The sequence below is a fragment of the Talaromyces stipitatus genome, genomic scaffold (assembly GCF_000003125.1).
Source record: "Talaromyces stipitatus ATCC 10500 scf_1105507295487 genomic scaffold, whole genome shotgun sequence".
NCBI lineage: Eukaryota > Fungi > Ascomycota > Eurotiomycetes > Eurotiales > Trichocomaceae > Talaromyces > Talaromyces stipitatus.
Window position 1 is genome coordinate 1875153 of NW_002990120.1, and position 27321 is coordinate 1902473.

General features: G+C 47.3%; 11 protein-coding genes across 12 annotated transcripts, besides 3 other annotated features; 7 read left to right on the forward strand and 4 right to left on the reverse strand.

Moving 5' to 3' along the window:
* Positions 1 to 23: 23 nt before the first annotated feature.
* TSTA_058910 (signal peptidase complex component, putative) lies at positions 24 to 1002 on the forward strand. The gene is made up of 3 exons (XM_002487469.1): positions 24 to 169; positions 270 to 568; positions 628 to 1002. The coding sequence occupies exons 1-3, from the start codon at positions 124 to 126 to the stop codon at positions 910 to 912; spliced, it is 630 nt and encodes a 209-aa protein (XP_002487514.1). The 5' UTR covers positions 24 to 123; the 3' UTR covers positions 913 to 1002.
* TSTA_058920 (methylenetetrahydrofolate dehydrogenase) lies at positions 684 to 2199 on the reverse strand. Its single transcript, XM_002487470.1, has 3 exons — positions 1961 to 2199; positions 1153 to 1903; positions 684 to 1102 (listed from the first exon to the last, which is right to left on the reverse strand). The coding sequence occupies exons 1-3, from the start codon at positions 2143 to 2145 to the stop codon at positions 1055 to 1057; spliced, it is 984 nt and encodes a 327-aa protein (XP_002487515.1). The 5' UTR covers positions 2146 to 2199; the 3' UTR covers positions 684 to 1054.
* Positions 2200 to 2237: 38 nt separating this feature from the next.
* Positions 2238 to 4616, reverse strand: TSTA_058930 (mitochondrial F1 ATPase subunit alpha, putative; the record flags this gene model as incomplete). Its single annotated transcript, XM_002487471.1, has 5 exons — positions 2238 to 2557; positions 2628 to 3996; positions 4043 to 4099; positions 4151 to 4320; positions 4545 to 4616. The coding sequence occupies 4 exons, from the start codon at positions 4614 to 4616 to the stop codon at positions 2628 to 2630; spliced, it is 1668 nt and encodes a 555-aa protein (XP_002487516.1). The 3' UTR covers positions 2238 to 2557.
* A 414-nt stretch (positions 4617 to 5030) lies between these two features.
* On the reverse strand, positions 5031 to 6244 carry TSTA_058940 (DUF962 domain protein). 2 transcript variants are annotated; one of them, XM_002487472.1, is made up of 4 exons: positions 6001 to 6244; positions 5917 to 5940; positions 5802 to 5861; positions 5031 to 5747 (listed from the first exon to the last, which is right to left on the reverse strand). In XM_002487472.1, exons 1-4 carry the CDS (start codon positions 6034 to 6036, stop codon positions 5307 to 5309), a joined length of 561 nt encoding a protein of 186 aa, XP_002487517.1. In that variant the 5' UTR covers positions 6037 to 6244; the 3' UTR covers positions 5031 to 5306. The 2 variants fall into 2 exon arrangements, with proteins under 2 accessions (XP_002487517.1, XP_002487518.1); XM_002487473.1 differs by having other exon boundaries at positions 5802 to 5940.
* A 366-nt stretch (positions 6245 to 6610) lies between these two features.
* Positions 6611 to 8149, forward strand: TSTA_058950 (RNA polymerase II subunit 7). The gene is made up of 3 exons (XM_002487474.1): positions 6611 to 7237; positions 7287 to 7537; positions 7589 to 8149. The coding sequence occupies exons 1-3, from the start codon at positions 6989 to 6991 to the stop codon at positions 7596 to 7598; spliced, it is 510 nt and encodes a 169-aa protein (XP_002487519.1). The 5' UTR covers positions 6611 to 6988; the 3' UTR covers positions 7599 to 8149.
* Positions 8150 to 8654: 505 nt separating this feature from the next.
* TSTA_058960 (uncharacterized protein) lies at positions 8655 to 10597 on the forward strand (the record flags this gene model as incomplete). The annotated part of the gene is made up of 2 exons (XM_002487475.1): positions 8655 to 8963; positions 9016 to 10597. 2 exons carry the CDS (start codon positions 8655 to 8657, stop codon positions 10327 to 10329), a joined length of 1623 nt encoding a protein of 540 aa, XP_002487520.1. The 3' UTR covers positions 10330 to 10597.
* Positions 10598 to 10816: 219 nt separating this feature from the next.
* TSTA_058970 (RNA interference and gene silencing protein (Qde2), putative) lies at positions 10817 to 14234 on the reverse strand (the record flags this gene model as incomplete). Its single annotated transcript, XM_002487476.1, has 4 exons — positions 10817 to 12422; positions 12478 to 12719; positions 12784 to 13850; positions 13903 to 14234. The coding sequence occupies 4 exons, from the start codon at positions 14232 to 14234 to the stop codon at positions 10947 to 10949; spliced, it is 3117 nt and encodes a 1038-aa protein (XP_002487521.1). The 3' UTR covers positions 10817 to 10946.
* Positions 10888 to 10915: a sequence feature (AT_rich).
* A 1432-nt stretch (positions 14235 to 15666) lies between the features above and the next one.
* Positions 15667 to 15687: a sequence feature (GC_rich).
* Positions 15688 to 16168: 481 nt separating this feature from the next.
* On the forward strand, positions 16169 to 19434 carry TSTA_058980 (C6 transcription factor, putative; the record flags this gene model as incomplete). The annotated part of the gene is made up of 7 exons (XM_002487477.1): positions 16169 to 16290; positions 16349 to 16760; positions 16821 to 17040; positions 17095 to 17126; positions 17178 to 17951; positions 18002 to 18703; positions 18761 to 19434. 7 exons carry the CDS (start codon positions 16169 to 16171, stop codon positions 19073 to 19075), a joined length of 2577 nt encoding a protein of 858 aa, XP_002487522.1. The 3' UTR covers positions 19076 to 19434.
* A 303-nt stretch (positions 19435 to 19737) lies between these two features.
* Positions 19738 to 21414, forward strand: TSTA_058990 (nucleic acid-binding protein; the record flags this gene model as incomplete). The annotated part of the gene is made up of 4 exons (XM_002487478.1): positions 19738 to 19780; positions 19819 to 19957; positions 20018 to 20581; positions 20644 to 21414. 4 exons carry the CDS (start codon positions 19738 to 19740, stop codon positions 21131 to 21133), a joined length of 1236 nt encoding a protein of 411 aa, XP_002487523.1. The 3' UTR covers positions 21134 to 21414.
* Positions 21415 to 21553: 139 nt separating this feature from the next.
* TSTA_059000 (peroxisomal targeting signal-1 receptor (PEX5), putative) lies at positions 21554 to 24100 on the forward strand. Its single transcript, XM_002487479.1, has 3 exons — positions 21554 to 22040; positions 22099 to 22688; positions 22800 to 24100. Exons 1-3 carry the CDS (start codon positions 21873 to 21875, stop codon positions 23938 to 23940), a joined length of 1899 nt encoding a protein of 632 aa, XP_002487524.1. The 5' UTR covers positions 21554 to 21872; the 3' UTR covers positions 23941 to 24100.
* Positions 22495 to 22528: a microsatellite.
* Positions 24101 to 25177: 1077 nt separating the features above from the next.
* On the forward strand, positions 25178 to 27136 carry TSTA_059010 (beta-N-acetylhexosaminidase NagA, putative; the record flags this gene model as incomplete). The annotated part of the gene is made up of 2 exons (XM_002487480.1): positions 25178 to 25502; positions 25578 to 27136. The coding sequence occupies 2 exons, from the start codon at positions 25178 to 25180 to the stop codon at positions 27038 to 27040; spliced, it is 1788 nt and encodes a 595-aa protein (XP_002487525.1). The 3' UTR covers positions 27041 to 27136.
* Between the last annotated feature and the right edge of the window lie 185 nt (positions 27137 to 27321).

A 27321-nucleotide genomic window follows, 5' to 3' on the forward strand; every position in this document is an offset into this window, starting at 1 on the left:
GCTCGCCGTAACCTTCTCTAACTGCATCACATCTTGAATTTACTGCTACAACAATCCTCAATTCTCGGGACTGATTTCAATATACTCATTTATTCAGTCATACACTAATATAATCATACCAAAATGACATCCACAGCAGCGCCCAAAGTACCAGTCTACTCTCTCAATGGTTCGTGCCACCTTTCCTCACCACCACTACCACCACCACAACAAACACCTCTAGCCGCCCACTTCCATATGGCATACAGTATTAACTCCTAAATGAACAGATCTAAAATCCACAACCGATGACGCTTTAACACCCTACCTCTCCACACTCCCTCAACCCTACACCTTTCGTCGCGACAACACCAAACTCACCATCCGCTTTATCCTGGGCTATACCGCCGTCGCCATCGCCGGCGTCACATTCTATCTTGATCGACAATTGGGTTGGGAAGCTACGCAAGCGACGTGGGTGAAGATTGCAGTCGTTGCATATTTCGTGTTGAATTCGATATTGACGTATTGGATTTGGGCTGTTGAGGCTGGGGAGGTGTTTAGGGGTGTTCGGAGGGATGGCTCTTCGGTATTCGCCCTCTTTCTTGACACATGTAAGGATGGAAGGCTAATGGTGTTCTTCGATAGATAACGATTCAGTCATCGACAAAAAAGCATACTCCGATTTACAAGGTCAAGATTACATATACCTCTTCCAAGGGCAAAATCATTCAACAAAAGGAGATTGAGTCTCCCTTCACGGCATGGTTTTCGTCTACGGGAATATTCCATCCGGAACCGTTTAGGGCTTGGCTTGCGAGGGAGGTTGATGTGCTAAGGGAAGCGGAGAGGGAGACGTTGAAGAAGACGGGGGATGTTTCGGGGCTTGTTGGTGTTGATGAGTCTGGGAGTAAGAGGAAGGGGAAGAAGTGATATCAAGGATTCGGGGGAAATTGTTTAGTTTTCTGTTAGTTTAGGAGCTTCATATCAGCATAAGTCGAATTGAAATCTATACCATGACGCATTTTCTTATTAATATACAACATCATAAACCAATCTTCCACATAACAAAAATCTATACTTTTCCAGCTGCCTGTCCAGCAGCACGGTTCTGAACAATCCTCTACACATCATTAGCACACGTCCCTTACTCCCTGGGGAGGAAAGACTCACCAATAAATTCCTCAACAATACCACAATAGTAACTTTGCCAATCGACGGCACATAAATAGACGCTTTCTCCTTAACTTCCGGCCCAAAATTCTTCTCACTTGAAAAATTGATGCAAACCGCTCCGTATCTCAATAGCGAGGTATCGAATTTGTATGAATCTCCTGGAACACCAGTAATAACCACATCACATAACGGCGCGGCATCTTTGATTGTCCATCCTTCTAGATCCTCGACTTCATGGCGTCGTTTCTTCAGACCCTCGCCACGAGTAAATTTTTGGACGCCTGTGATATCGACGCTGTAGACACATGCGCCGTCGTTGGCAAGTAGGGCCGCAAGTGGTCTTCCGACAACCTCGGATCTATTCACAACACAGATCGTGTGTCCGTGCAACCGATTCCCATAGGGTAGAATAGTATTATAAACCCGTAAATATTCCAAAATCTTGACAATCGCAAGTGGCGTACATGGCAGAATCGATTTCTGCGTACCCCCCACGGAACTACTACCATCGGCAGGAACGTTCTCATCCAAAAACCGAATGTTTTGATACATATTAAACACGTAGCGATGACTCAACCCTTCGACGTCCTTGGATACATCCACGATTTGTTGCAGGTATTGGTCTTGACGGTTATTGAAGATGGGATAATACACAATAATACCGTCAATGCCGTCGTCGGCGTTGGCGGATAGGATGGCCTCTTCGATTTCTTCTTTGTCGACGTCGCGGCGGGTGTAGCGGAAGCCACTGTATAACCATCAACACGTATCCTTGTAACTCCAGAGAAGGGGAGGGAGAGGATACTTTTCATGACACGTCTTCTCAGTCCAATCAGCATACATGCGCGCAGCAGGATCAGAATTGGCCAGAAATCCGACGAGATGCGGTTTTTTGGTTAGGGTTTTGAGTCCTTCGTGGACTTCTTGGAGGAGGCCATTGGCTATGTTTTTGGCGAGGACGACTTTGCAGCTTGGTGTTTCTGAGGACATTTTGAATATATTTATATCAAAGGAATGGAAATAAAGGTGAAAAGAAGGAGATGTGGTGACGCGGGGTTGGAGTAGGGTAGAATAAAATTTTTGGCGCGGGCCAATCTTATCAGGATGAAAGCATCCCGATTCCGGCGTTCCCCAGAAATTGATATTATCTGGTTATAACCTAGAATTGGGTGGATTTGATAGTACGACCACGAATAGATTGTGCATAGAAATACAGTTAAACAAATCATGCTAAACAACAAAAGAAAACCATTGACTTCGCTTTTACCAAGTCTTCCAATCCATCAGCATCAGACCCATTATTAAGGAAAAGTCAGACACCGCAACGCATCCTTACGACCATCGTGGTAATTGTTCTGGAACAAAAGAAATTACTGGTCTCAAATTGTACAAGCTATCTTGTCTAGACAGATAGTGTTAGGAATATGACAATACATGAGGGCATAACCCGGAATCATTTTTCGGCTGCTCACCTATGAGAAGCTCTTGTTGAACTCAGTGATGATATCACGGAGCTTGGCCTCAAGGTCCTTGCTGAGTTGACCTTCCTTGTCAATGGTCTGGAGAACCTCGGACTGGTTGGACTTGAGGTAGGCCGTGAAGTCTTCCTCCCATTTCTCAATCTTGGCGACGGGGATGCTGTCAAGGAAACCGTTGACACCGGCGAAGATAAGAGGAACCATCTCGCTGACAGCCATGGGGGAGTACTGCTTCTGTTTGAGAAGCTCAGTAAGACGCTCACCACGGTTCAAGGTCTGCTTGGTGGAGGCATCGAGATCGGAACCGAATTGAGCGAAAGCAGCGACTTCACGGTACTGAGCCAAGAAGAGCTTGAGGGAACCAGCAACCTGCTTCATAGCCTTGACCTGAGCAGCGGAACCGACACGGGAGACAGAAAGACCGACGTTAATGGCGGGACGGATACCCTTGTAGAACAATTCGGTTTCCAAGAAGATCTGACCATCGGTAATAGAAATGACGTTGGTAGGAATGTAAGCAGACACATCACCACCCTGTGTCTCAATAACGGGGAGAGCAGTCAAGGAACCGCTGCCATGCTTGTCGTTGAGCTTGGCGGCACGCTCGAGAAGACGGGAGTGGAGGTAGAAAACGTCACCGGGGTAAGCCTCACGACCGGGGGGACGGCGAAGCAAGAGGGACATCTGACGGTAAGCAACGGCCTGCTTGGACAAGTCGTCGTAGATGATAACGGCGTGGCGACCGTTGTCACGGAACCATTCGCCCATGGCACAGCCAGTGAAAGGAGCAAGGTACTGCAGAGGAGCGGCCTCAGAAGCAGTAGCAGCAACAATGATGGAGTACTTCAAGGCGTCGTTCTCCTCAAGGGTCTTGACGAGCTGAGCGACAGTGGAACGCTTCTGACCGACGGCAACGTAGACACAGTAGAGCTTCTTGGACTCATCACTGGTGGCGTTGATGCGCTTCTGGTTAAGGATGGCATCAAGAGCGACGGCAGTCTTACCAGTCTGACGATCACCAATAATCAACTCACGCTGACCACGACCGATGGGAACCATGGAGTCGACGGACTTGAGACCGGTCTGGACAGGCTCGTGGACGGACCGACGAGGCAAGATACCAGGGGCCTTGAGCTGAGCACGAGCCTTGGCCTTGGTGTTGATGGGACCCTTTCCATCAATGGGGTTACCAAGAGCGTCAACGACACGGCCAAGAAGTTCAGGACCGACGGGAACGTCAACAATCTCTCCGGTACGGCGGACAGTCTCGCCCTCCTTGACGAGACGATCAGAACCGAAAAGCACAACACCGACCTGGCCGGCTTCCAAGTTCATGGTCATGCCCTTCACGCCAGAGGCGAACCTATACCGTCAGTTTGGATTCTATCACATATATCGTGGAAACTTACTCGACAAGCTCCTCAGCCTGGACATTGTTCAATCCATGAACACGAGCAATACCGTCACTATACAGGTTAGCTAGTTTCTTATATCGGGATAAGGTATGATGAGCATACCCGACGGAAAGGACGCGTCCAGTCTCGGCAAGACCAGCTTCCTCCTGAACACCACGAATTCTCTGCTCAAGAATCGAGGAGACCTCAGTGGGCGAGGCCTTGGCCTCAGCGGCATATGAGCGGACCTGTTTGGCACCAGCAGCGAAGGGACTGGGAGCAGCAACGCGAGCCTAGACAACGGACAGAAAAATTTGTTAGCGACCGAGTCCGACCATAAAAACGCGCCAAAACAATCGCAATCATCAATTGAGATGGTATATAATGCATGACCGATATTATTGAGATCGAATTAGCCGATGGGGTGGTGGGTTTGGTTGATGAAAATATATACGTTATGTACATATACGGTCGGCATCGGCAGGAAAAGGTTCTGCTGGGAAGGGGATTCACTCACCGAAGCGAGTCTGCCAGAGACGGAGACAGCGGCCACGGAGCGGCTGGATTGCCGCAAAGCGTTCCTGAACATTGTGTGTATAGAAAAGAGATAAGGGGGAAGGTCTTTTCTCTGAAGAGAGATGTGATAATCGGAGGAGAGGAGAGAGGTTGAGAAGGGAGAAAGAGGTTTGTGGTGGACGGGAGAGCTTTGGGAGGTTGCCAGGACGAGGCTAAACCCGGTTGGCTCAAGGGCTCCAGCAGCTCCGACTCCGCCCTAGTCCGATGCCTTTCTTTTTATTGTGATCGTTGGATGAATTTTATATAATTATACGCCTAAATTCTAGATAATACTACTCAATTGCTATGATTGCTATGCAAATACTCTGTTCAGACGTCAATTGAAGGAGTGTGCAGCATCCGGTCCCCCGTGTTGCGGCCACTTGTCACACCGGGTCATTTCGGCTGCTCAAAATTTACGCTGACTAAGCTCAGGCACCAAGGCATCACTACGTCAGACAAGTCATATTGAATCAATTCCCAATAGCGCCAACATCGCCAAAACGCACATTCAGTAAACAGTCACACCAGCAAATGCTAATACTTCAAGTCGCATCAGTAATCAGGTAATCAGGCCGGACTATGCCAATTGACCGAGCTTGTGTCATCTCACGCTTCATCTTCTCGTGTCTCTTCTATCTCCACCTCTCATAATATCAAATCCCCAGCATCAACTCAACCATACTGCACCCAGACCCAGACCGCAGACGTCCAGTCTGCTAACCTACTTATTCTTCCCCTTAAACTGCACAATCTTCTTCTGCACCTCCACCTCCACCCTCCGCTGCAACTCCGGCCGATACCCAACCATAAACAAGTACTCCAAAAACACAAACAACGGCGCCAAAAACAGTGCCTGAAACAAATTATCCAACAATGCCGGTGACCTGCCTTCGTAAGCTCCATGGCCAATAAACTGCGCGATCCACGACACAATAAAGATGCCCAACGACCAAGATGTGGCCGCCGCGCCGTAGGTCATTGTTAGGTAATTCATGTAGGCGGCGGCACCTAGCAGGAGGGGAATGGAAACAAGACCGACGACCGGTTCGAGGAGGATGTAGCCTAGAGCGTAGATTATGGAGGCGATTGTGCCGGCGTTGAGGGGGAGGTATTTGTATTCGAGGAAGTCGGGGAGGGGGATGAGTGTGGGTGTGTTTGTAGCCTTATCCATTCGGTCAGTGTGGATTTCTATCGGTCCTGAGGAGAAGAAGCTTACCAGTTGGAAACTGGTTATGAGAATGACTGGGACGAAAATCATGTGTATCCGGACATTGACCTATAGCCACCCCTGTTAGATATTGATCAATAGCAAGCATGATGAGGACGTATACCGGATTATGGTGGTAAGCGCCATACTGTCTGGAATTAGCACCGCTCTCTAGTTCAACAATTGGCAGGTAGGGGACGAAGCCTACAAAGACGAGCTGTCTCTCAAGATCCAAAGCCATCATTATTTATCTGACAATTTCCACGTAGCCGCAATCCCCGAGCACGTCGACGATAGCGTATCGAAACAATCGATGAACAAGGATATCTCCTCTTTCGTAGATGACAAGAAACAATAAACTCAAGATTTATTGATCAAAGAATTCGTTCTGTGGATATCAGCTGCAAAATCGTTCGTGGTTGTGGATGTAGTTAGGTGTCGTTGCATGATCTAACTTAACCTAACGTACGGAGTATGAGAAACTTAGCTAATGGATGCCGAGGCGTTTCCACCAAAGAAATGACTCGGTGATGGCCTGTCCCCGCATTCATTCTTGAAATATTCTGCGGTTAATTTGTATTTAGCATGGTTTGGATGATTGCTTGATTTGATTTGTTTCACGAATCTCTGGTTATGCGATTCTATAGTTAGCTATCACGTCTGTCGTTTTGTAGTCCACCAAAGTCCTAAATCCATACCGCCCTAGTAATGAAATCCTGACTATAATTGAAGATATAAAGTACATACATACTGGCAAGCAAATAGAGTAGAGAAAACGTTAGTTGTGTGGCTTGACCAGCCTAATCAGTCATTATCAGTGGGCCGCAGATCATGTGATCGCATAATGGAGAGCAGCGCGGAAGTCACAACGTGCAAGCTCACTCAACAACAACCTCAAGGCAGACACCGACAGCAATCCATCGCGGGCGCATCACAAAGGACTCCAGAGACTCGCCCCCATTTAGACAAACTGAAAAAGTCCTGCGACAAGATATCTGCGTCTGTCTGTCTGTCGGCCGGTCTTTGTCTCCATGTCTTTCGTCTGAAGAGCTCTTTTTCGCATTCGTTTCGCATTACCTTCGGACATGCTGTTGGCTGTTCTTTTTTCTTGTTTCTGATTTAGAGCTATTACAATAGCGCTATTCAATACGCACTCACTACTACGTTTAATACATCCACGAAAGAAAAGTCAAGAGATGTTCTTCCTCAAAGAAGAAACCAAAGTCGTCACCCTGCACCCATCCTTCTTCGGTCCCAACGTCAAGGAATACCTCGTCAACCGCTTGAATGAAGAAGAAGAAGGAAGATGTACAGGCGACCATTTCGTCATCTGTGTCATGGACATGGTGGATATCGGTGAAGGACGAGTGATCCCCGGTAGTGGACATGCGGAATATACCATCAAATACCGCGCCATCATATGGAAGCCTTTCCGGGGGGAGACAGTATGCTCATCTTTTCTTTCTGTTCTTTTATTATGGTCTAACTGTGTAGGTCGATGCTATCGTGACCTCGGTGAAACCAACCGGTATCTTCACACTCGCCGGCCCTCTGTCGGTATTCATTGCACGGAAAAATATACCATCAGATATCAAATGGGAGCCTGGTACTGTGCCGCCACAGTATACGGATCATGCAGATCAGGTCATTGAGCGGGGGACGAGTTTGCGGTTGAAGATATTGGGTGTGAAGCCGGATGTGTCTGCGATTAATGCGATTGGGACTATTAAGGAGGATTATCTTGGGTGGGTTTGTCGTATTCTTTTAAAGAGATTTTGGTACTGACGGTTACATAGAACTCTCTAAGAACTTTTATATTTGAGACCGGCGCATCTCATTACTCGGCAAGCTGTTTATTGCCGGATACCTGCACCTATCGTCCTAAAGATGGGCAACATGACTGCTCGCGACACATGGAATGATTCTGGGACTGGTGATCGGACACTGCAAGCAGATCAAGAGCACACCGATGATTAAACGCACGAGGATGGACATCAAAGCACTCTGTATAGTTACAGGGCAAGACAGTTTGAAACGAACTGGCGCAGGCTTAGCTGAGAACACCACAGAATGGGCATAGTCACGTACATAAATAAATACATTAACATTAACTTACAGTATGAATACATTGGAGGCTGAGAGTATCCGGGGACTGCCAGTGATACAGGAGCATAACGCAGGGCTAGAATCAACGGTGTGGGCCAGGCGCTCCTCTAATAAGACTTCCAGAATACCCTCGGACAATTTCTCTAGATGGAGAACCCCATGTCCATTTCTAGAGATGAATCGTCAGATTACTGAGTATGTATGTAAATTCATAGAATTCAGATCGTGCAACATAAAAAGAAATTCTATAGCAAAAAAGCACGAAACCGTCGCTACTAACATCGTAGGATTTAAGTACAAAATTACTAGACATGGCTACTAGCGCAGTAGACTAAAAGATGAAACACTGGTACCCATGCCTAGTCGCTCCCTGCGCATATTAAATCTGTTCAATTTACTACGTATCATCTTTGATCAGTTACATACGTGTAACAGAATAAATAAAGCACGCGTAGTTGAAGGCGGAGCGCGAACCAAACAACTCGAGCCAGTCGTGACTCCAGATTTAGTATAGAGAGAGAAACAAACAAATTGTCTCTTCTTCTGTCAACTCTCTCTCTCTCTCTTCCTTCTTCTTCTTTCCTTGTTATTGTTTACATCAGTCCGCCTCCTCCGCATTTTCCTCTGTCATCCCTAGCATCAACAGAGCACTCTCATCATTGTTTACTTTACCCCGCCCCTGATTTCTGGGTCGCGAGTGTCTGTCAACCATCAGCATTCCACCTTGATCGAAAACAAAGAAAAGAGAGACAGAAAATGGCAATCAAACAAGTCTACGAGCGCTTCCTCTCAACCCCAACCGCTGACGTCCTCACCCGGAATGTCTCACTCAACTACATCACAACCACAACCTCAGTCACAGGCTCCGAAGAAGTCATCAAACATCTAAACAGCCAGCAAAAAACAATCAAGAAAAAAGGGGACAAGATCCTGAGTATTGTGCAGACAGCGGATACCTTGGTGCTAGACGTGGAGACTACGTTGGAGTTTCTGACTGGGGGCGGGGCTTATCTGCCATCGTTGGATGATAATTTCCTGGCCGACCGGGTGGTTACTTTTCCTACTGTACGTCTTCAGCTTTGTGATATTTGTAAAGGGTGCTTGCTGATATCTGCAGATACACATTGTGCGCTTCAATTCGCAATCCCAAATCAGTCAAGTCAGAATCTACTGGGACCAGGGCTCGTTGTTGAAACAGGTTGAGGTCATTGGTGCTCGTGGAAAGAATTGGCCTATTCGCGATGCTCAGGATCAAGCCAAGTTGATTGTCAATGTTGCCACTGCGCAGGGTCTTACCACTCCACCATCGCAAGAGAGTGGCCAAGTGTCGAGCAGACCCCCTTCGCGAACTGCCACTGCAAGCGATATTTTTGCCAGCAGTGACGAAGTTGAGAATGATTCCACTCCCCGAGCTCGCGATAGCATCATTTCTCCCCGCGCAGGCGCAACAAAGCACTTCCGTCCCGTTCGCGTATTCGGCGAAGACGACACAGAAGATGCGACAACTTCAAGCCCCGTCAAACCCAAGCTAGGATCGAACAAGGGATTCCAACCCGTCCGCGTATTCGACGTTGAACAAACCGACGATGCGTCTCATCACGCCCGCGCCGGCTCAACCAAAAACTTCCAACCCATCCGCGTATTCGACGTAGAAGGAGGAGCAGGCGGCCCCGAAGAAAAAGAGCGCCAATACAAAACCCACCCCAACAAATTCAACCACTTCGAAATCGGCGCCGAAGCCAACGCCGAACGCGAAATCAAACCCAACCCTGCCGTGCGATCACGACCAATGTCTCAATGGGATTTTGCCGATTTCTATACACCCGAGAAACCGCGTCAAAAGATTCGAGCGCAGGACGTGCGTCATTTTGGATGGAGCGATAATGAAGATGAGAATGTTGAGACTCCGCCCGTTAGAACCAGACATATCCAACCCCGTCGTGATGCGGAGACGCATTTCCATCTCGATGAGACGGATGATGAGAATTATAAACCTGAGCCTGTGCACCCTGGGAAGAGGATGATTGGGTCTTATCATAATAAAGGGTTGGACTTGTATGATAACAACGTATACGACGAAGAAGGAAATCCTACCCCCAACGATCCTACAGCAGCAGGAGAAAAAGGAGGTAAACAACCCCTCGGCACAGTACCCAACAACATCAACCGTCGCAAGGACTTTGATTCTCATTGGGAAGTTCGTGATCCTACACCGGACGACACCACTGCTGGATCTGCAGCAGCGGCAGAAAATGACCACAGACCCGTGAGTGCTGATCGAGTCAAGGCAGTTAAAATGATGGAATCTTCATGGGATAAATTCGACGAAGCCGACCCACAGGAACAAGAGAAAGAGAAGAAGACTACGCCGTTGCCGAAGAGGGCTAGTAGAGCTGTTTTTCAGCCTAGTTGGTCGTTGGGTGATGAGTGAATTCGTCAATTGTCATGGCGAAGAATCTTAAGGGTTGTGGTGTTGATTGAGTGATGCGATTCAATTAGAGGTTTTCTGTATGTGTATACAATATTTTCTCTACATTTCTTGTTTCTCTTCTTCGACTATTGTGTTCATCTGACTATTCTGTTTCTGTTCCTGTATTCTCTTCTATGTCTTGTTTTTGTCTGTTCAAAAATCAACATGTTTTAACAAATACCCCTGTGGAGTAGTCAGATTGACTCCTGAATGAATTATACAGAAACGTCTTGCTTATGTAGGTACGTAGTATGTATGTAGAATACCTCCTAGGTAATATTGTCAATAAAAGTATCTGATTTGATATTCATAAGGTGTGTCCATATCTTCTGCGCTACTAGGGTCTCTCTTGAAACTGTCCTGATCACCAATACTTACCTCAGTCATATGAGCAGTGGGCATCTACCTGAGTAAGCAAATAATTTAGACAAACAACAATAAAGTCACATTTATTCTGGGTTTGTCATAACATAACCACAACATCAATATCGACACAAGGTATATTTGTCACAAAGTCTGAAAAATAAAAAATAAAAAATAAAAAAATCCCGAGATATCAGCTACACACAAGACAGAGATCAAATGTAGAACATACTATTCTTAATCTTGTCATGAACAGTCACCATGCGCTGCTGTCGCTGCTGTCGCTCCCCAGCCTCACTAGCAGCATCACTAGTACTACCCTCATCACCACTCGGATCAAACAAATCAGACAAATAGCAGCGAGCACGCTCACAGACCAAATCCGCATAATAGGCAGGTGGGCAAATACTAACCGCCTTGGTGGCACGGCCAAAAGTGTAACAAAGTCGGTGTGAGAGGTCGATAAGTACTTCGGCAGCGTTTTTGAATGGATGCGGGACTGGCGTGTTTCTGAAAATTTCGTCGTGGACGACAATGTAATGTGCTGGGCGGGCGGTGCCCTGCAGAGCTGCATGGGACTGAAGGAAGAAGTCAAAGGCACGGGCTTCGGTGACGCCGCGGTCGACGACGGTGCCGTTGGGAGGGTTTTTGGACTGGGATGCGTCTTCATCTCTGGTCACGTAGAATCGGGTGTGGTGGCGTTTGCCTACTACTATGATGGAGATGCGAGGTTGCTTTGACTTGGGATACAGGTCATTGCAGGCCTTTTTGAGCTGGGGTAGCTCCTCGTTTACGACCATCTCGTATTGACCCTCTGATACACCGTCACGATAAATGATGATGTTATCCGGGTATTCTTCGTGTATATCTTTCCAGATCTTCAGACGAGATTTCAAAAGGACATCCAGAGCGTCGACTTTCTCCTGTTTCTCTGTCTGGACGCGTAGTTGGGCTGGGAACTGGCTCAAATTGGTGCCTACAGAGGCCACAATAGCCGCAATACTCGGGGCGGACTTTGCAGATCCTGGCGATGGGTGAGTAACGTCAATACCCACCAGCATGGTCTTTCCCTCGCTAATGATTCCCAGTTGAGTCCCCCCAACTCGATGGTTTGTTCCGCCAAGTTTGAGGTTCACTTTTAAGGCGACATTGGCATCATACTGTGCTGACGGCTTAGCAAACTTATTCGCGGTGACGCAAGCATGGAGCAGTCCATGTTTCACATCGCATAGATACTTGACTGTGTTGTACAGTAAAGTATCACGGCTTGGCAGTATAACCAAAATGAAGTCCAATCCTTGCTTAGCCAAGCTTGCAAAGGCAGCATCCACCTTGTGTTGCAAGTTTCGGTCGTTCCTATCAAGTGAAACAGTAACCCCTTCGGCTGCGTTTAGAAGGGAAATTCCTGCGGCGCTGACGTTCTTGACCCATTCGTCGTTGATACGCTTAATTAGCGCTTCATGGCCTCCTGCAAACGCCTTCGAAGTAGAGAATGAATCTAATACTACCCAGGTCCATTTCACAGCGTGCCGCCGAGTCTCGTAGAATTTAAAATCCACCAAGTTCCAACTTGCCTTTGCTGGTCTAAGATGCTTCTCTTCCTTTCCCTGCTTATAGGTGACCGTAGGGGCAGCCAGAGTCCGCCCAGGCACTGTGATGAGCTTTCGAGTTGGGCTGAGGCCGAAAGTGTTCTACATATGACAAAATATTAGATCGAGGCTAGAGTAACGGGAAAGGAGGACTTACCAGGACACCGTTTGTTGGAGAAAACCCCAGAAGAGGTGCACCCTCATTGACAATTGAGTCCGCATTCTCGCCAGGAGATCTAACGGCAAATCTAATCATCTGTGATGTTTGGTATGGCGATAATTTCATCTTGGCAGGTTGTCCCGCTATCACTTCACATACTTCCACCGGGACATACGATGGCCTGTCACGAGATCCAACATTGATGACGGGGAAGTCTTCACTAACATTGATCTTGTACTCTGTTATTAGTAGGAGTTAGCAGCCGGCCAAAGCCATGGAATCATTATCTGTAGTTGGGCGTACTCTTCTTGAACCACTCGGAAACTGTAATGTAGCCAGGATTTATCTTGTCCTCCTTACTCCCGTCCTGGTAAAATTTAACTTTGTCTGGCCCATCTCCGAAACGGAATCCTGGACGATTTGGATCTTTACCATCACGAGGATGAGCCAACCCCCAGATAGTCTTCTCACGTCGTATCGATTTCTTGTCCTTTTTGAGATGCGTGACAACTACTCGTAAAGTTTTCAGAAATTTCTCTAGATTATGCAAGTTTCCAGTCAACCTAGAATTCCCAATTAATCCAGCTAGACTGCCAGACTCGTAAACGGCAATATTCTTGACCTGGACATTGACAAGGAGCCTTGCAGTTGCAGCGCGAACACTGACAAAGTAGCCTCTGATAACCTCGAGCCCATCTCCAAGCGAGAAACGATCGTCTGATCCAGGGTTGAGACTAAAGTGTTTGTTCGCACCGATACTGGCTATGTCAGACTGAGATTTGGGGTACTCGCCAACCACAATATTCAAAGCCTGGAGGACTTCCGACTTGCTTGCAAAGAAGTCGCTCGCGTTTGATGAAGTCAAGTAGTCGATGAGATCAGAAACCGCAACCATACCAGTAAACTTCACCGTGACAGTAAAGGTGTCCGGATTATTCTCATATTTCTCTTCATCTTGGGCTTTCCAGCGAACGCGAAAAGACTTGCCGTCCGTATCATCAGATATGTCTTTCAGTCTCGTAATTGATATTATATTCGAACGGGAATCTGTGGCGATATGGCGCCTCTCGGCTGCGAGATGCTCCTCAAGTAGCAACTGCACCAGACGTTTGCACTTTTTGATTGACGGCGCCTTTTTATCAGGCCCTGGCCCGATATCAATGCTGTACCGGAAAAATTGTGCACCCTGTTTGACAGCGAGATCCATATAGTTGGCAAAAAGGAGTACCTCATTGCCTTGGGTGTTGAACCCAGGACGAAGAGGGAGCATAGGGGCAGGTCCCCTTGCATTTTCCGCATTGAAAACTGTCTTTTCAATCTCAGTCTCTTTCTCGAGAACCGAGGCGTCATACTCAGGAATTGCCCCTGGACTATTATAGATATTAGCCGAAGCTGCAGAGCTAAGAACGCAAATGAACTTACGTGTAGATACGCCTAGCATCCACTCGTCCGTAGCCACCTCGACCACCTCCGCGACCACCATGGCCACCTCGACTAGCCGGGGAGAAGTCCCCTCGACCCCTCCCAGACGAAGGGCCACGAATCGGAACATCGTAAGTGCCGCCTCCTCTGCCGCCTCCACGACCTCCTCCACGGTTGTCACCTCTTCCACGGCCTCCTCCACGGCCGTCACCTCCTCCACGGGAACTTCCTCGACCGTCACCTCCTCCACGAGAACTTCCTCGGCCACGATTATCACCTCCTCCACGGCCTCCTCCACGAGAGCTTCCTCGACCACGGCCTCTATCAGACATGTTGGACCGTCTTTTAGGATAGGCGAGTCAATTATAAGATGTAGCGAACAAGATTCAAAAGTATTCGAAAATGTCTGAATTAAAATCGATCAGCTGAAAGCCAAGATGGACGATGCTGCAGAAATTAAAATATTATCCAAAAAACAAAATCGTGGAATAGGGCAACGGGAAATATCTGGGCTTAATATAACCGCCCAGGCTGCGAGCTATTCAGCCTCGTCAGATTTCAAGCGTCAAAAAGAGTCAATTATTTGGATTAATCTCAACAGAATTTGTTTCGTTGCTAGGCAAAAGAGAACTGCAGACGGAGACATCCGGTAATCTGACACGGATATTGAATGATATCACAGTGTTGGCTGAATCATACAAGATGATAAGTGGATTATGACATAGACGGACTGTTTAATTGTCAAGGAAATCGAACAATCAGCGAGAAATGAACAATAAAAATGAAATAGAAGTCATTTAGGAATGCAAGAGTTGTGACATGAAAGAGATGGAGATGAAGAAGACGAAGAACGAGGAGGTTGTTTATTGTTTGTCTCTTTCCGTCTGTGACAGCGGGGTTTTCCTAGAGTAGCGGTGTCACCTTGTCGCCTTGTTGCCTTATTTTCTGCCTTATTTTGTGGACTCGGATTCTTTGACTTCATGATACATATCAATGGCTTGTTAACCTCAACAAACAAATTCTCCGACAGATCAAGCATGTTAGTGTGGTCGATCTCTGCATGCTTTGTGAGACTGTAACGTCAGCATCTCTTATTCAGTTGCGATGGCAATTGTGTAATTGGCTCTATCTTTTGCCACATAAGTGTCTACAACAGAGCAGTTGGACATAATATATGGCACAGCAGCTTTCAATACTATTATATAGATAGATTAGTAAGAAGAATACTTCAGCTTCATAGAGACGACTGGCTAAATAATTCCCCTCGATACAACCAATTATACAGCCGGAATTAACTTCGGGTTTAAGGGCTTCTCTCCGTAAATGCCATATACTCACCTTCAAATCGGACAATGATAAGCTAACAGTATACATAGTAATGATCGAGGACTCTATGAGTCATCTAACCACGTATAAATTGAGGCCAACATCTGATCAACCAGGCTGGTGAGTGCAAAGCCACTGTCTTAGGGTTAGGCGCACAATACGCTGCCTCTCCACCATGACGATCTTGACGGCGCAACGGGCAGGCTGTCAGGCAAAGCGTCTTATTTCAGGTAATGAATACTTCTTCTTTAAAGAGTCTTGTAGTATTCAAGATGCGTGAGAGATAGATCATTGACGAAGGTAGAGGTAGAATCCAAGAAGCCGGGACGTGGTACATCCTGGTCTGTATATTCGCAGGGATCATAGAACCGACCTGCAGGAAAAATTCCAGTAGCGTATAATCGGACAGAGCTTCGCTAGCCATGAGTATAAATAAGAGGCCGCCCCCCCCCCCCCCCCTCAATCAACAGGAAACTCCTGTTGATCCTATCTGATAACTTTTCCGCGTGGTGGAGCAGATTCCCCTCCCCGAAACGGCATCAGTTGTCTACTACGGCAGCCCAGAGAGACCGACCTTGGCGATAAATGTGTTGGCTATCGCGAATCCCAACTTCGACTTCCCGTCCATCTCTACAACCACTCCGGACGATAATACGCCGTCAGCGAGAGTCGCCGTTTTGTGCTGTTTAATTTTGATTGTTTGATCCAGCCGACCGAGATACTTCGACGTCAGCTCATACAGCTGCTATTGCAGTACTCGATAAGCCAAGCTCGACATTCGACGGACGACCGCGAAGTTTTGGTCTGGGATCGCACACCCCGCCATTTTGAAGTTCATGAAAAGGATAATTCAACTGCACTCGTACAACTAGCTTCTGGTTTCAACTGTCGCCGAGAGAATCGATACTATTCCCAAAGTTCATTACATTAGACGTCCAACATGACACCAACACCGCCATCCACATCGTCAAGCGTGGGCGCACATTCTCCCGAGGGTCAATATAGGGTGGTTAGGAAGCGAAATAGAGTGCCACTTTCGTGCGCACCTTGTCGACAGAGAAAGTACGTGGTAGCAATGCCTGTCACTCTACACAGAAAACTGACGCAACCGTCATGTTAGATTAAAATGCAACCGCTCCCATCCTTGCGAGAACTGTGTCAAACGAGGAGACGCAGCCTCCTGCACCTACGCTCAACCAGGATCACGAAAGAAAAGCTCCGCGAATCAAAGCTCATCCACATCTCCAGATGATATGCAGAATAGGATAGATCGGTTGGAGAATTTGGTTCTGTCACTTATGACGAATGGATCACAAGCGGCCGGACCAGCGGCTGCAGCTGCAGCTCTATCTGGGCACGATAGCGTGGGATCCGGACAGAATTATCAGGATGTCGAAATAGACGAAGACGTTGATGGACAAAATGAAGAGAGTGATACCGAAGCTGTGACAAAGTCATTTGGCATCATGAAAGTCGACAATAATAAGTCGATGTATATCAGCGAGGCACATTGGGCGTCTGTTCTGAATGATGTAAGTCTGAATGTTTACAGAAAATCTCAGTCACGTTGGATATGTGTCTGACTTTTGCAGATTGCCGAGGTTCGCCAGTTCTTTCAAAATTCAAAAAAGCAATACGAAGAGCAAGCACAGAAAATACAGGCAACGAGGCCAGAAACAGATACAACTACAATGCTTCTTTTTGGTTCAGTAAAAGCGCCCAGCAAAGCCGAGATTCTGTCCTCCTTTCCTTCACGATACATTGCAGATATGCTCATAGCGCGATTTTTCAATAATCGCGATCATGGTCCTGGTAGTTGTATGTATATTTCTCGACCTGCTAAGTCTGGGTGTCTAACAAAAACAGATATTCTCCATGTTCCAACGTTTCAAAAAGATGTAAGTATCCCAGATGTCAGTTGATTGATCGTTTTACTGAACAATCTAAAGTACAATGAGCACTGGAAAAATCCCTCTGCTTCGTGCCCGGTCTGGATTGGTATGCTTTATGCCATGATGCGACTAGCTATGCTTTCATATTATCACGACGGGGAAGAGCCACCAGAATTCAAGGGTAAATCACTCGATATGTCAAAGTCTTTCCGTCACCTTATGTGTCAATGTTTGATTCTGGCGGACTACACGAAACCGTACCCCTACCTGATTGAGACGCTTGTGCTTCACATGCATGCCGATTTTAGCGAGACCAATGAAGCCAACATCGCCATATGGGTTCTTGTTGGAATCATTGCACGACTAGCCATGCGCATGGGCTACCATAGAGACTCGAAAATGTTTCCCAACATTACGCCTTATCAAGGTGAAATGCGGAGAAGGGTGTGGGCATATCTTCGACAAGCAGACCTTCTTTTCTCATTCCAGGTCGGTATGCCCAGTATGTTACGACCAGGTGACACCGATACCGAGTTGCCGCGAAATCTGTTCGACGAAGATTTTGGCCCAGATAGCAAAGAGATACCACCGTCCAGACCCAACGAACAAGCTACTCCGGTATCTTATATGATTGCCAAAAGTCGTTTGTCAGTGGTCTTTGGCCGCGTCATTGAACATACCTCGCTTGTCAAGAATGCACCCTATGAAGTCGTGATTGATATAGATGCTGAGCTTCGACGAGCTCGAGATATGATTCCTGAACATCTCAGAGTGCTACCGTTTGATGAGTGTACGATAGAGTCCACTGATTCGATACTGATGCGATACTATGTAAGATACACCATCGTCGTTATTCGAATTCGCTTTGCTAATAAAAGCAGGTTGAGAGTGTCTATCACAAGGCACAAGTCGTCCTACACCGAAGATATATTGGTCGTTCACGAGAAAATCCTCGATTCACCCATTCACGCCGAACATGCATTGACTCGTCCATGGAGCTCTTGCGCTACCAGGCTATTTTCTACAATCAAAAATTACCCGGCGGCCGTCTCTTGTCCAAAATTCGAGATAACTCCATCAATAACAGCAATTACCTACTTTCAGCGACAGTAATATGTCTCGACCTCTATCAGAGTATGCAGCTACAAGCAGCAGGGCGACCATCAGGCGACGTCTATATCTGGGGCCGAGAACGACGTGACGAGATGCTAGCCGCCATACGACAAGCAAGAGATATCTGGCAAGCTCAAAGTGACGAGTCGATGGAGTCATGGAAAGCAGCAGGCATGATGACCGTTATGCTTGAGAAGTTGAATGTGACACCCGCGCCACCTTCCGGTGACATGAACGGCACCCCATCCATGCTCGACGTTCCCGACGAGAAGCAGAGTGCGGCGATGACTCTGGGACTATTGAGCAGCGGCATGAGTCCCGGAGATACCGGAACCGGCTTCACGGATCCCTTCAAGAGTCCAGACTCAGTTCTGTCCCCTACAGCTCTCGGTGGGACATCGTCGGATACCATGGGGTTCTCATCACCGTTCAACATGCTCGGCCAAATGCCAGACATGCAACTTGACTGGGTTCGTCCCTCCCCCTTCCCCTTTCCCACCCCGCCATATACTAACTAAACGAAACAGAACGCCTGGGACAGTTACATAGGCAACACGTCCCTCGACAACAACAACAGCTCCAACAACCCCCTCTGGCCAATGTTCGACCTCTCCTCACAAATGATTTCCCCCATGCCACCACCATCATCATCATCCAGTCAACCAACTCCATCCACATCAGCAACTACACCCGGCACGGGAAATAGAAGTACATCATCAGCAGAGAATATCCGATCTCGTATACGACTCCCAGGTGTACTTCCATCTGATACGGGCATGGCTTATGATCCGACGAATCCATCGTTTTTTATGGCGGGGCCGAATGGGAATAAAATTGATTAACACTTCCTCCTCTTCCCTTGAGGCTTCCTTCGGAAGGAAAGAAAAACCGATAACAACTGATGATATGATATACGAGGAAGGAAACCCATGAAACACCATTGATCTTCTCTATAATTGTTTTTGATATTTGATACCCTATTTCATTCCCTCGTTACAGCTCTTGTTCGTTTAAGGAGTTTGGTGGAATTTGACAATTCGGAAATGTTTTGAGAAAACGATCTCCTTTGGTTACGAAAAAAATCTCCATTTTTGGGCTTTTTGGAGAATGCCTGTATACTAGTTGACGTACTACGTATTAGTTTGGTCTGATTTTTAACATATCCTTGCTTCTCTTAGCCAGGGTTCAAAGGTTGATTGTATTGGAATAGGTAGTTTGTCCAGCATGACTAGGGGTGGCCTCTCGGTACTTGTGAGGGTCTTCCGTGACTTAGTATTAGCGATTGATATCGACGTGAGATCCAGCTCTTCAGTTAACATCAATGAATGACCTTGATAACAGCACCTGCGATATACAACACGGCTATTCTTCCGATTTGACCATTTGAGGCTTTTTCAAAGGCTGTGTCCGAGAATGGACGTGTTGATAAGACAGTGCAAACGTGATTAATTCCAGCCTTTTGTATAATCAAAGTACTGTCTCTCTTCCTGAAAGACTGGGCAAGATGAAGTTTGCAATGTTCCGAACAGAAAGGAAAGAGCTCAGGGGTAAACATCAACCACATCACGTGATCAATACGAATCAGCCAGCTCAGCCGGCGCTAGCGGAGATTTCTCGCTGCGAAAATACTTTGACCTATCTTCTATTATCAATATTCTATCCTCATACAATTTCGCTAAAATTTCTGTTGTCTCGTTTTTCTTATTTTCAATTTCCGTGAAGATGTAAGTTACCACTGTTTCCTCCGCAACTGACTGATGAATCGCATACTAACCACTCCGTAGGTATTCTGCTCTTCGCCCTGCCGCTCGCCGGCTCTTTTCTGTCAGACCCAATGCCTCTTCGTTCATTGCGCGGTCACGATCAATCGCCACTCAATCAATTGCCTTCTCTCGCCCAGCTGCTACTTCCAGTGTCTCCTCGTTCCAGCAAATCCAGCGCCGATGGAACAGCGACGAAGCCACCAAGGTCGCTACTGAGAAGGCAGTGACCAGTACTCAAGAAGTCAAAGCCGAAGGCGAAGCAGCTCTCGAAGCCGCCGCCAGGAATGCAGCAAGTGAGCAAGTTTCTACCGTGGATGCGACTTCCGCCGAGACCGAGGCCCTGCTTACCGAACAAGTTTCCGCTGGATCTCAAGAAAGGGATGCAGCAGCTGGAGAGGATGAGCTTGGCTTCCGTGTCAAGAAACCTGTCAGACGAACAATTGATAATTTGACTCCTTCACCAACTGTTTACGTTGGGAATTTGTTTTTCGATGTCACCGCAGAGGATTTGAAAAACAGGATGCAGTCGTACGGTGTCATTGAGAAGGCTACTATCATTCACGATGCTCGTGGCTTGAGTAAGGGGTTAGTCGCCGTCTTCTAAATCTCGCTGCTTGTTGTACTTATTATACTTTTCAATCACCTAGATTCGGATACGTCACATTTGACTCGGTAGAAGCCGCGCAACGTGCCATTGACGAGATGAGCCAACAAATCTACGAAGGTCGTCGAGTACTCGTCCAGTTCTCGGCTTCCGGACCCAGCGAAAAACAGTCCCGACCCAAGTCAAAGCCCACCCGGAGTCTCTATATTGGTAACCTGGCCTATGACCTTTCCGACCGGGAACTCAACGATATCTTCAAGAGCGTCCGCAATGTCGTTGAAGTTCGTGTTGCTGTTGATCGCCAGAGTGGTAGCCCTAGAGGTTTCGCTCACGCTGACTTCCTCGATATCCCCAGTGCTCAGGCTGCTCTTGAGATTCTCAGCAGCAAGGCACCTCATGGTCGTCGACTAAGGGTTGACTTCAGCCAGGGTGTCAAGAAGGGTCGACGAGAGCCCAGGGACCAGGCTGCGGCTAATACAGAGACTGAAAACGCGACCAACGAAGCTGAAGGCAAGGCAGAGACCCAGAACTGAAACTTGACATCGATACTCTAAATATCCGCCATGTTGACCGTTTCTGGTCCTTCAATCTACAAGTACCACGCATGGGGGGCGTTCGAGGCTAGCCAATTGGATGATCACAGTCTTCCATATTCGTGATTCTCCAAATGTCGACTTTTATTATGTGCTTTTATTTGGCTGTATGGATTGGCCACATGTACCGATTAAAATTATTGTATATTATTTACTTTAGTGTCTTACCTGACTGAACGGACTTTAATCTCATGATGAAAGGATATCTCCTTTTTCTACACTGGCTTGCTCTCCGGTTATACGAAATCAATAGTTTTTATATCGAGGCTAAACACGTGATCACCCCGGAAAGAACCTCGGCCGGGCTCGGTGGCGGAGAACAGTGCCAGTTGCCGAACAAAAACGATCTTTTCATGAAAGTCCTCGTTTCAAACACGATTATATTTTGTCTTTCTTAGCAGGAATAGTTCATCGCAAACCTGCATTATATTCTCTGCTACCTTATGATATCTTTAACAGCAACGTCGTGAACATAGCTGCCGTGGCTCGGATTGTACCCCACACATTCTCGACCGGAGCGATTACTAACGCAACTGATAACCTCTCGAATTGACGTGGACTTCCTACGACTACATTTGATAGACCGGTCTACTCTGCTCACTGTTTCCAAATATATGGTCGCGAGATTAGGCCTTTGATTGCCAGTTGATTGAATATAATATACATATAAGCCTCCGCCATGTCCTTTCTTGGTGGTGCCGAGTGCTCGACTGCCGGCAACCCATTGACACAATTCACCAAACACGTTCAAGATGACAAGTCTTTACAGCGAGATAGACTGGTGGGAAGGGCACCGGGGATGCAGGAGAGCATGCGTTCTCGGGGGATGGCAGGACCGGGTGATCAGGTAGGATCATATCACCATGGAAGAGTATCCAGATTCTAACTCAAAGCCGAATTGCTAGATGATGGATGAATTCATGCAACAACCCGGCCATCTCCCCCATCAAGCCCCCGTTCAACCTTTTGCCATGGAACAAATGCGACGAGAAATCGAATCAATGCAACATGCGCCCGTGCGTACAGGATCACCTGGCTGGGCTACCGAATTTGATAGCGAACAAGCACGTATGGAAGCCGCTTTTCAAAGTCCTAATGCCGCTCCTGCTGTACTCGATAATAGGGGTCCTGGGTTCTCCGCTGCGGAATTCTCTCGATTCCAGCAACAACATCGTACAGCGAGCCCGATCACGCAGTCGGCACAGTCACCTATAATGAGTGGGTATCAGCGGCCTATGATGGGTGGATATATGGGTGGAATGGGCGCTATGGGAATGATGAGTCCGTCGTATATGCCTATGCAACAACAACAACAACAACAACAACAACAACAACCAGCCGCTCAACAACAAGACAGTAAAGGGAAAGGACGAATGGTCGAGTTAGACGACGAGAACTGGGAAGCTCAATTCGCCGAAATGGATGCAGCGGGTCAAGAGGCATTTGATGAGCAGGCAAATCATGCCATGGAAGCAGAACTCAATGATCTGGACAGGTCAGTGCTCAATGATACTACCCATTCTAGTCATGATGAAGAAGGATTTGAAATGTTTGAACGTATGTGGCAAAAGGCTCAGGCTGAAAATGATTTGTCTGCTGCTACTAGAAAACTGGCCGAAGAGAATCTTGATTTTGAAGAAGTTGCGAATTTACATCTGGGCGATACACATGGTTGGGAAGGGTTCGATAGTCTGAACACACGATTCCGCGACCCGCAATTGGGGGATTATGTTTTTGAAGAGGATAATGCGTTCCGGGCTGTGGGTAACCCGTTCGAGGAAGGAATGAAGATTATGAAGGAAGGTGGGAATTTGTCTCTAGCTGCACTTGCTTTTGAAGCGGCCGTCCAGAAGGATCCTCAACATGTACAGGCCTGGACGATGCTTGGATCTGCGCAGGCACAGAACGAGAAGGAGAATCCGGCATTACGTGCATTGGAGCAAGCGTTGAAATTGGATCCTAACAATCTCGATGCTCTTATGGGCTTGGCCGTCTCGTACACAAACGAAGGCTACGATTCCACGGCATATCGTACGCTGGAACGATGGCTCTCGGTGAAATATCCTCAAGTCATCGACCCCAGCGATCTTTCTGCCGATACCGACGTCGGCTTTACGGATCGACAACTATTGCACGATAAAGTAACAGACCTTTTTATCCAGGCAGCACAACTCTCGCCGTCGGGAGAACACATGGATCCCGACGTACAAGTCGGTCTAGGCGTACTATTCTACTGTGCCGAAGAATACGACAAAGCGGTAGACTGCTTCTCAGCAGCACTCGCATCCACGGAATCCGGAACATCAAACCAACAAGAACAAGTCCATCTCCTCTGGAACCGCCTCGGAGCCACACTAGCCAACTCAGGCCGCTCCGAAGAAGCAATCGAAGCATACGAAAAGGCGCTCACCATCAACCCAAACTTTGTCCGCGCACGATACAATCTCGGCGTATCCTGTATCAATATCGGGTGCTACCCAGAAGCCGCACAACACTTACTGGGTGCATTGGCAATGCATAAAGTAGTCGAACAACAAGGTCGCGAGAAAGCGCGCGAAATCGTGGAAGGTGTTGATGGGATTGACGATGCAGAGTTGGAGCGCATGATTCATATTAGTCAGAATCAGAGTACGAATTTGTATGATACCTTGCGGAGGGTGTTTACGTCGATGGGGAGACGTGATCTGGCGGATATGGTTGTGTCGGGGATGGATGTGGACGTGTTCCGGCGGGAATTTGAATTCTAGTCCTCTCTACTTATCTAGAATTTCTTCTAGATAAAGAATATATGATGATTGTGCTAGTTATTTCGTATGATACAACTGGTACATAGTTAGTTATCAGGGTAGTAACTACTACTTAACTAACAGCTGTGGTGATAAGGCTTGCCTGAGGCAGTCAACAACGTTACATTCCGACTCCACAACTTACAGCTCACGAGTCTCAATTCCATAACTAGATAAAAAGAAAACTAGCGACTTGTAATCTTGAATCTATCGCGCTCAAGCTCATGGGGCTGATGTAACGTCAGTCCTGGTATAATTCTATCCTTGCATGAATACGTAGATAAAATCCAAAGAATGATTGCGGAGAAAATGGTATGGTGACACTCGACCTATTTTCCATGTAGGTAACGGTTAACCGATTTCAAGATCAAGATTGTGAGGGGTAAATGAAACAAGAAAGATGAGATGAATGAGTCTAAGGAGTAAGTCATCATCTGTGTATTTCATGAGATAAGCCTGCTAGCCTAGGGAGTTGGTGCTATACGCAGGGAGTTAGGGCATGGCCCCCAGATTACTTCTTAGTTCTTACTGAGTAAGCTTATGGGCTGGTATTCAGGGCACCGATCCAGGTGCTTGGCAGCTATTTATAAGTATTCGGAGTGTTTACACGATTCAAAGCTACATTTTCCAATGATTGAATAAATGTATATGAAAAGTTACATCTCATTATTCAGTAGTTATCTCCTTGTTGCATCAAAATCAACACCAACAACGTGAGATACAGCAAGTTTAACCAAAGGAACGTTAATCAAATTTAATTCTATCAGGTGGAGCCACTAGTTTAGTGCTAAACATTCTAAAAAAGAAGAGACGAAAACATTGAGCAAATCAGCCACTGAATCAGCCCTTTTTCTAACTTTCTATCTCAAGTTATGCTTAGTCCAGTCCTTATTATGACTCTTTACTAATAGTAGTCCAGCAATTTCCTGGATGATCCCCTTTGCATTCAAGGTTTGACGGAGGGGCCCGGGAAAATATGCTAAGTTGATTAGATGTATCTTTTCTAGGCAAAAGGTATGCTCCGGCCACGATGTAGCATGCAATGTTTCCCTTTACTGCAAGCTGATCGACGTAGTATTTATTTCCCTTGTTTCCCCTGCTTCGGTGCTTTCTTTCTTTTCTTCCTTTCCTAAACACCGACGTTCATTCTTTTTTTTACTGTCCTTCCTTTCCCTCTTTTACTATATAGTAATTGACCATGCGTGTCAACAGCCTGGTCACAACAGTCGGCTGTCTGGCCTCTGCAGTGGCCGGAGTGGCCGTCAACCCTCTCCCCGCACCCCGGTCGATCGCTTGGGGAACTTCAGGTCCCATCTCGATTCCGCAAAACGTCGCTGTAAACCTACCCAGGAATGCCATCGTAACCGATGCCTGGGAACGCGCCTGGAACAGTATCAAGCAGTTGAAATGGGTTCCTCAAGCTACGGAAGCTCCGATCTCTTCATACCAACCATTTCCGACCGCAGCACCGACGTCTTCAGCTTCGTCTGTGCCTTCGTCCTCGGCAGCTGCAGGGCTCAGCGGTATGAAGCGTCACCATCATAGCCAAAAGCGTCATCAGCATGCAATCCTCAAATCGGTCTCGGTTACCGTTGCAGACCTCAGTGCGGATTTGCAGGCTGAAGTGGATGAGTCGTATACCTTGGTGCTCAACTCGAATTCGTCCACTCTCGAGATTACCGCCAACACAACCTGGGGTGCTCTCCATGCATTCACGACTCTGCAGCAGATTATTGTTTGGAATAATGGTCTGGTCATCGAACAGCCCGTTCAGATCGAGGATTCGCCCTTGTACCCATGGCGCGGTATTATGATTGACACCGGACGGAACTTTATCACTGTACCGAAGATCAAGGAGCAAATCGACGGCATGGCCCTGTCGAAACTGAATATCTTGCACTGGCATTTGGATGATTCGCAATCATGGCCCGTGGAAATGAGCTCGTACCCGCAAATGATCAAAGATGCTTATTCGCCTTCCCAGACTTTCTCGCATGGGGATCTCAAGGATGTTATTGAATATGCGCGTGCTCGCGGTGTGCGTGTTGTCCCCGAAGTCGATATGCCAGGTCACTCTGCCGCGGGCTGGCAGCAGGTCGATCCTAGCATTGTCTCGTGTGCTCATTCGTGGTGGTCAAATGATAACTGGCCCTATCATACTGCCGTGGAACCGACACCCGGTCAACTCGACCCTCTCAACAACAAGACCTATGGTGTTGTCTCGAAGGTGTATAATGAGCTTTCGGGCATCTTCACGGATCATTTCTTCCATGTTGGTGGTGATGAATTGCAGACCAACTGCTACAACTTTAGTTCTTATGTGCAGAACTACCTAGCCGCTGATCCCAGCCGTACCTACAACGATGTTACGCAGTACTGGGTTGATCACGCATTCCCCATTTTCAAGAAAATCGCCAATCGTAAACTGCTTATCTGGGAAGATCTCGTCCTCAACGATCCCCACGCACCCAACGTGCCAACAGAAGGGTTGTTGGTTCAATCCTGGAACAACGGACTCGGCAACATCAACAACCTGACCGATTTAGGGTATGATGTCCTCGTTTCCTCGTCCGATTTCATGTACCTCGACTGCGGCTACGGCGGCTTCGTCACCAACGATCCCCGATACAACGTGCAATCCAACCCCGACGCCGCCACAGGACTCGCAAACTTCAACTACGGTGGTAACGGCGGAAGTTGGTGCGCACCTTACAAGACATGGCAACGTATCTACGACTACGATTTCACCACCAACCTCACCGATGCTCAAGCGGCACATATCAAGGGCGCAGTTGCTCCCTTGTGGTCGGAACAGGTTGATGATACTGTGGTATCCGGTAAAATGTGGCCTCGCGCTGCTGCGCTTGCGGAGTTGGTGTGGTCCGGAAACAAGGATCCGAAGACCGGCAAGAAGAGGACTACGTTGATGACGCAGCGAATCTTAAATTTTAGAGAGTATTTGGTTGCGAATGGCGTGCAGGCTGCGCCTTTGGTGCCCAAGTATTGTTTGCAGCATCCTCATTCTTGCGATTTGTATTACGATCAGACTGCTGTGAATTGATCTACTAGAAGATCTGCGACTTGTTGATTCGTTTCATGTATATATCAGGCTGATCTTTACCTTTTTTTTTTACGATATAACAACTTTATTTGATTACTTTCTTATGCTATTGTATGGCAAAGCATGTATTAATAGAGATCATAGAAAGGGGCAAATCTCCCCCTCTGATTGGCCAAGCTTCCAAGACCGGCTAAAGCCAAATCTCAAGTCCGACGACATCAGGAACAATACTTCCACCATAAAAACCAATGATTCAGCTTTGATAGTAAACAAGCATGCGA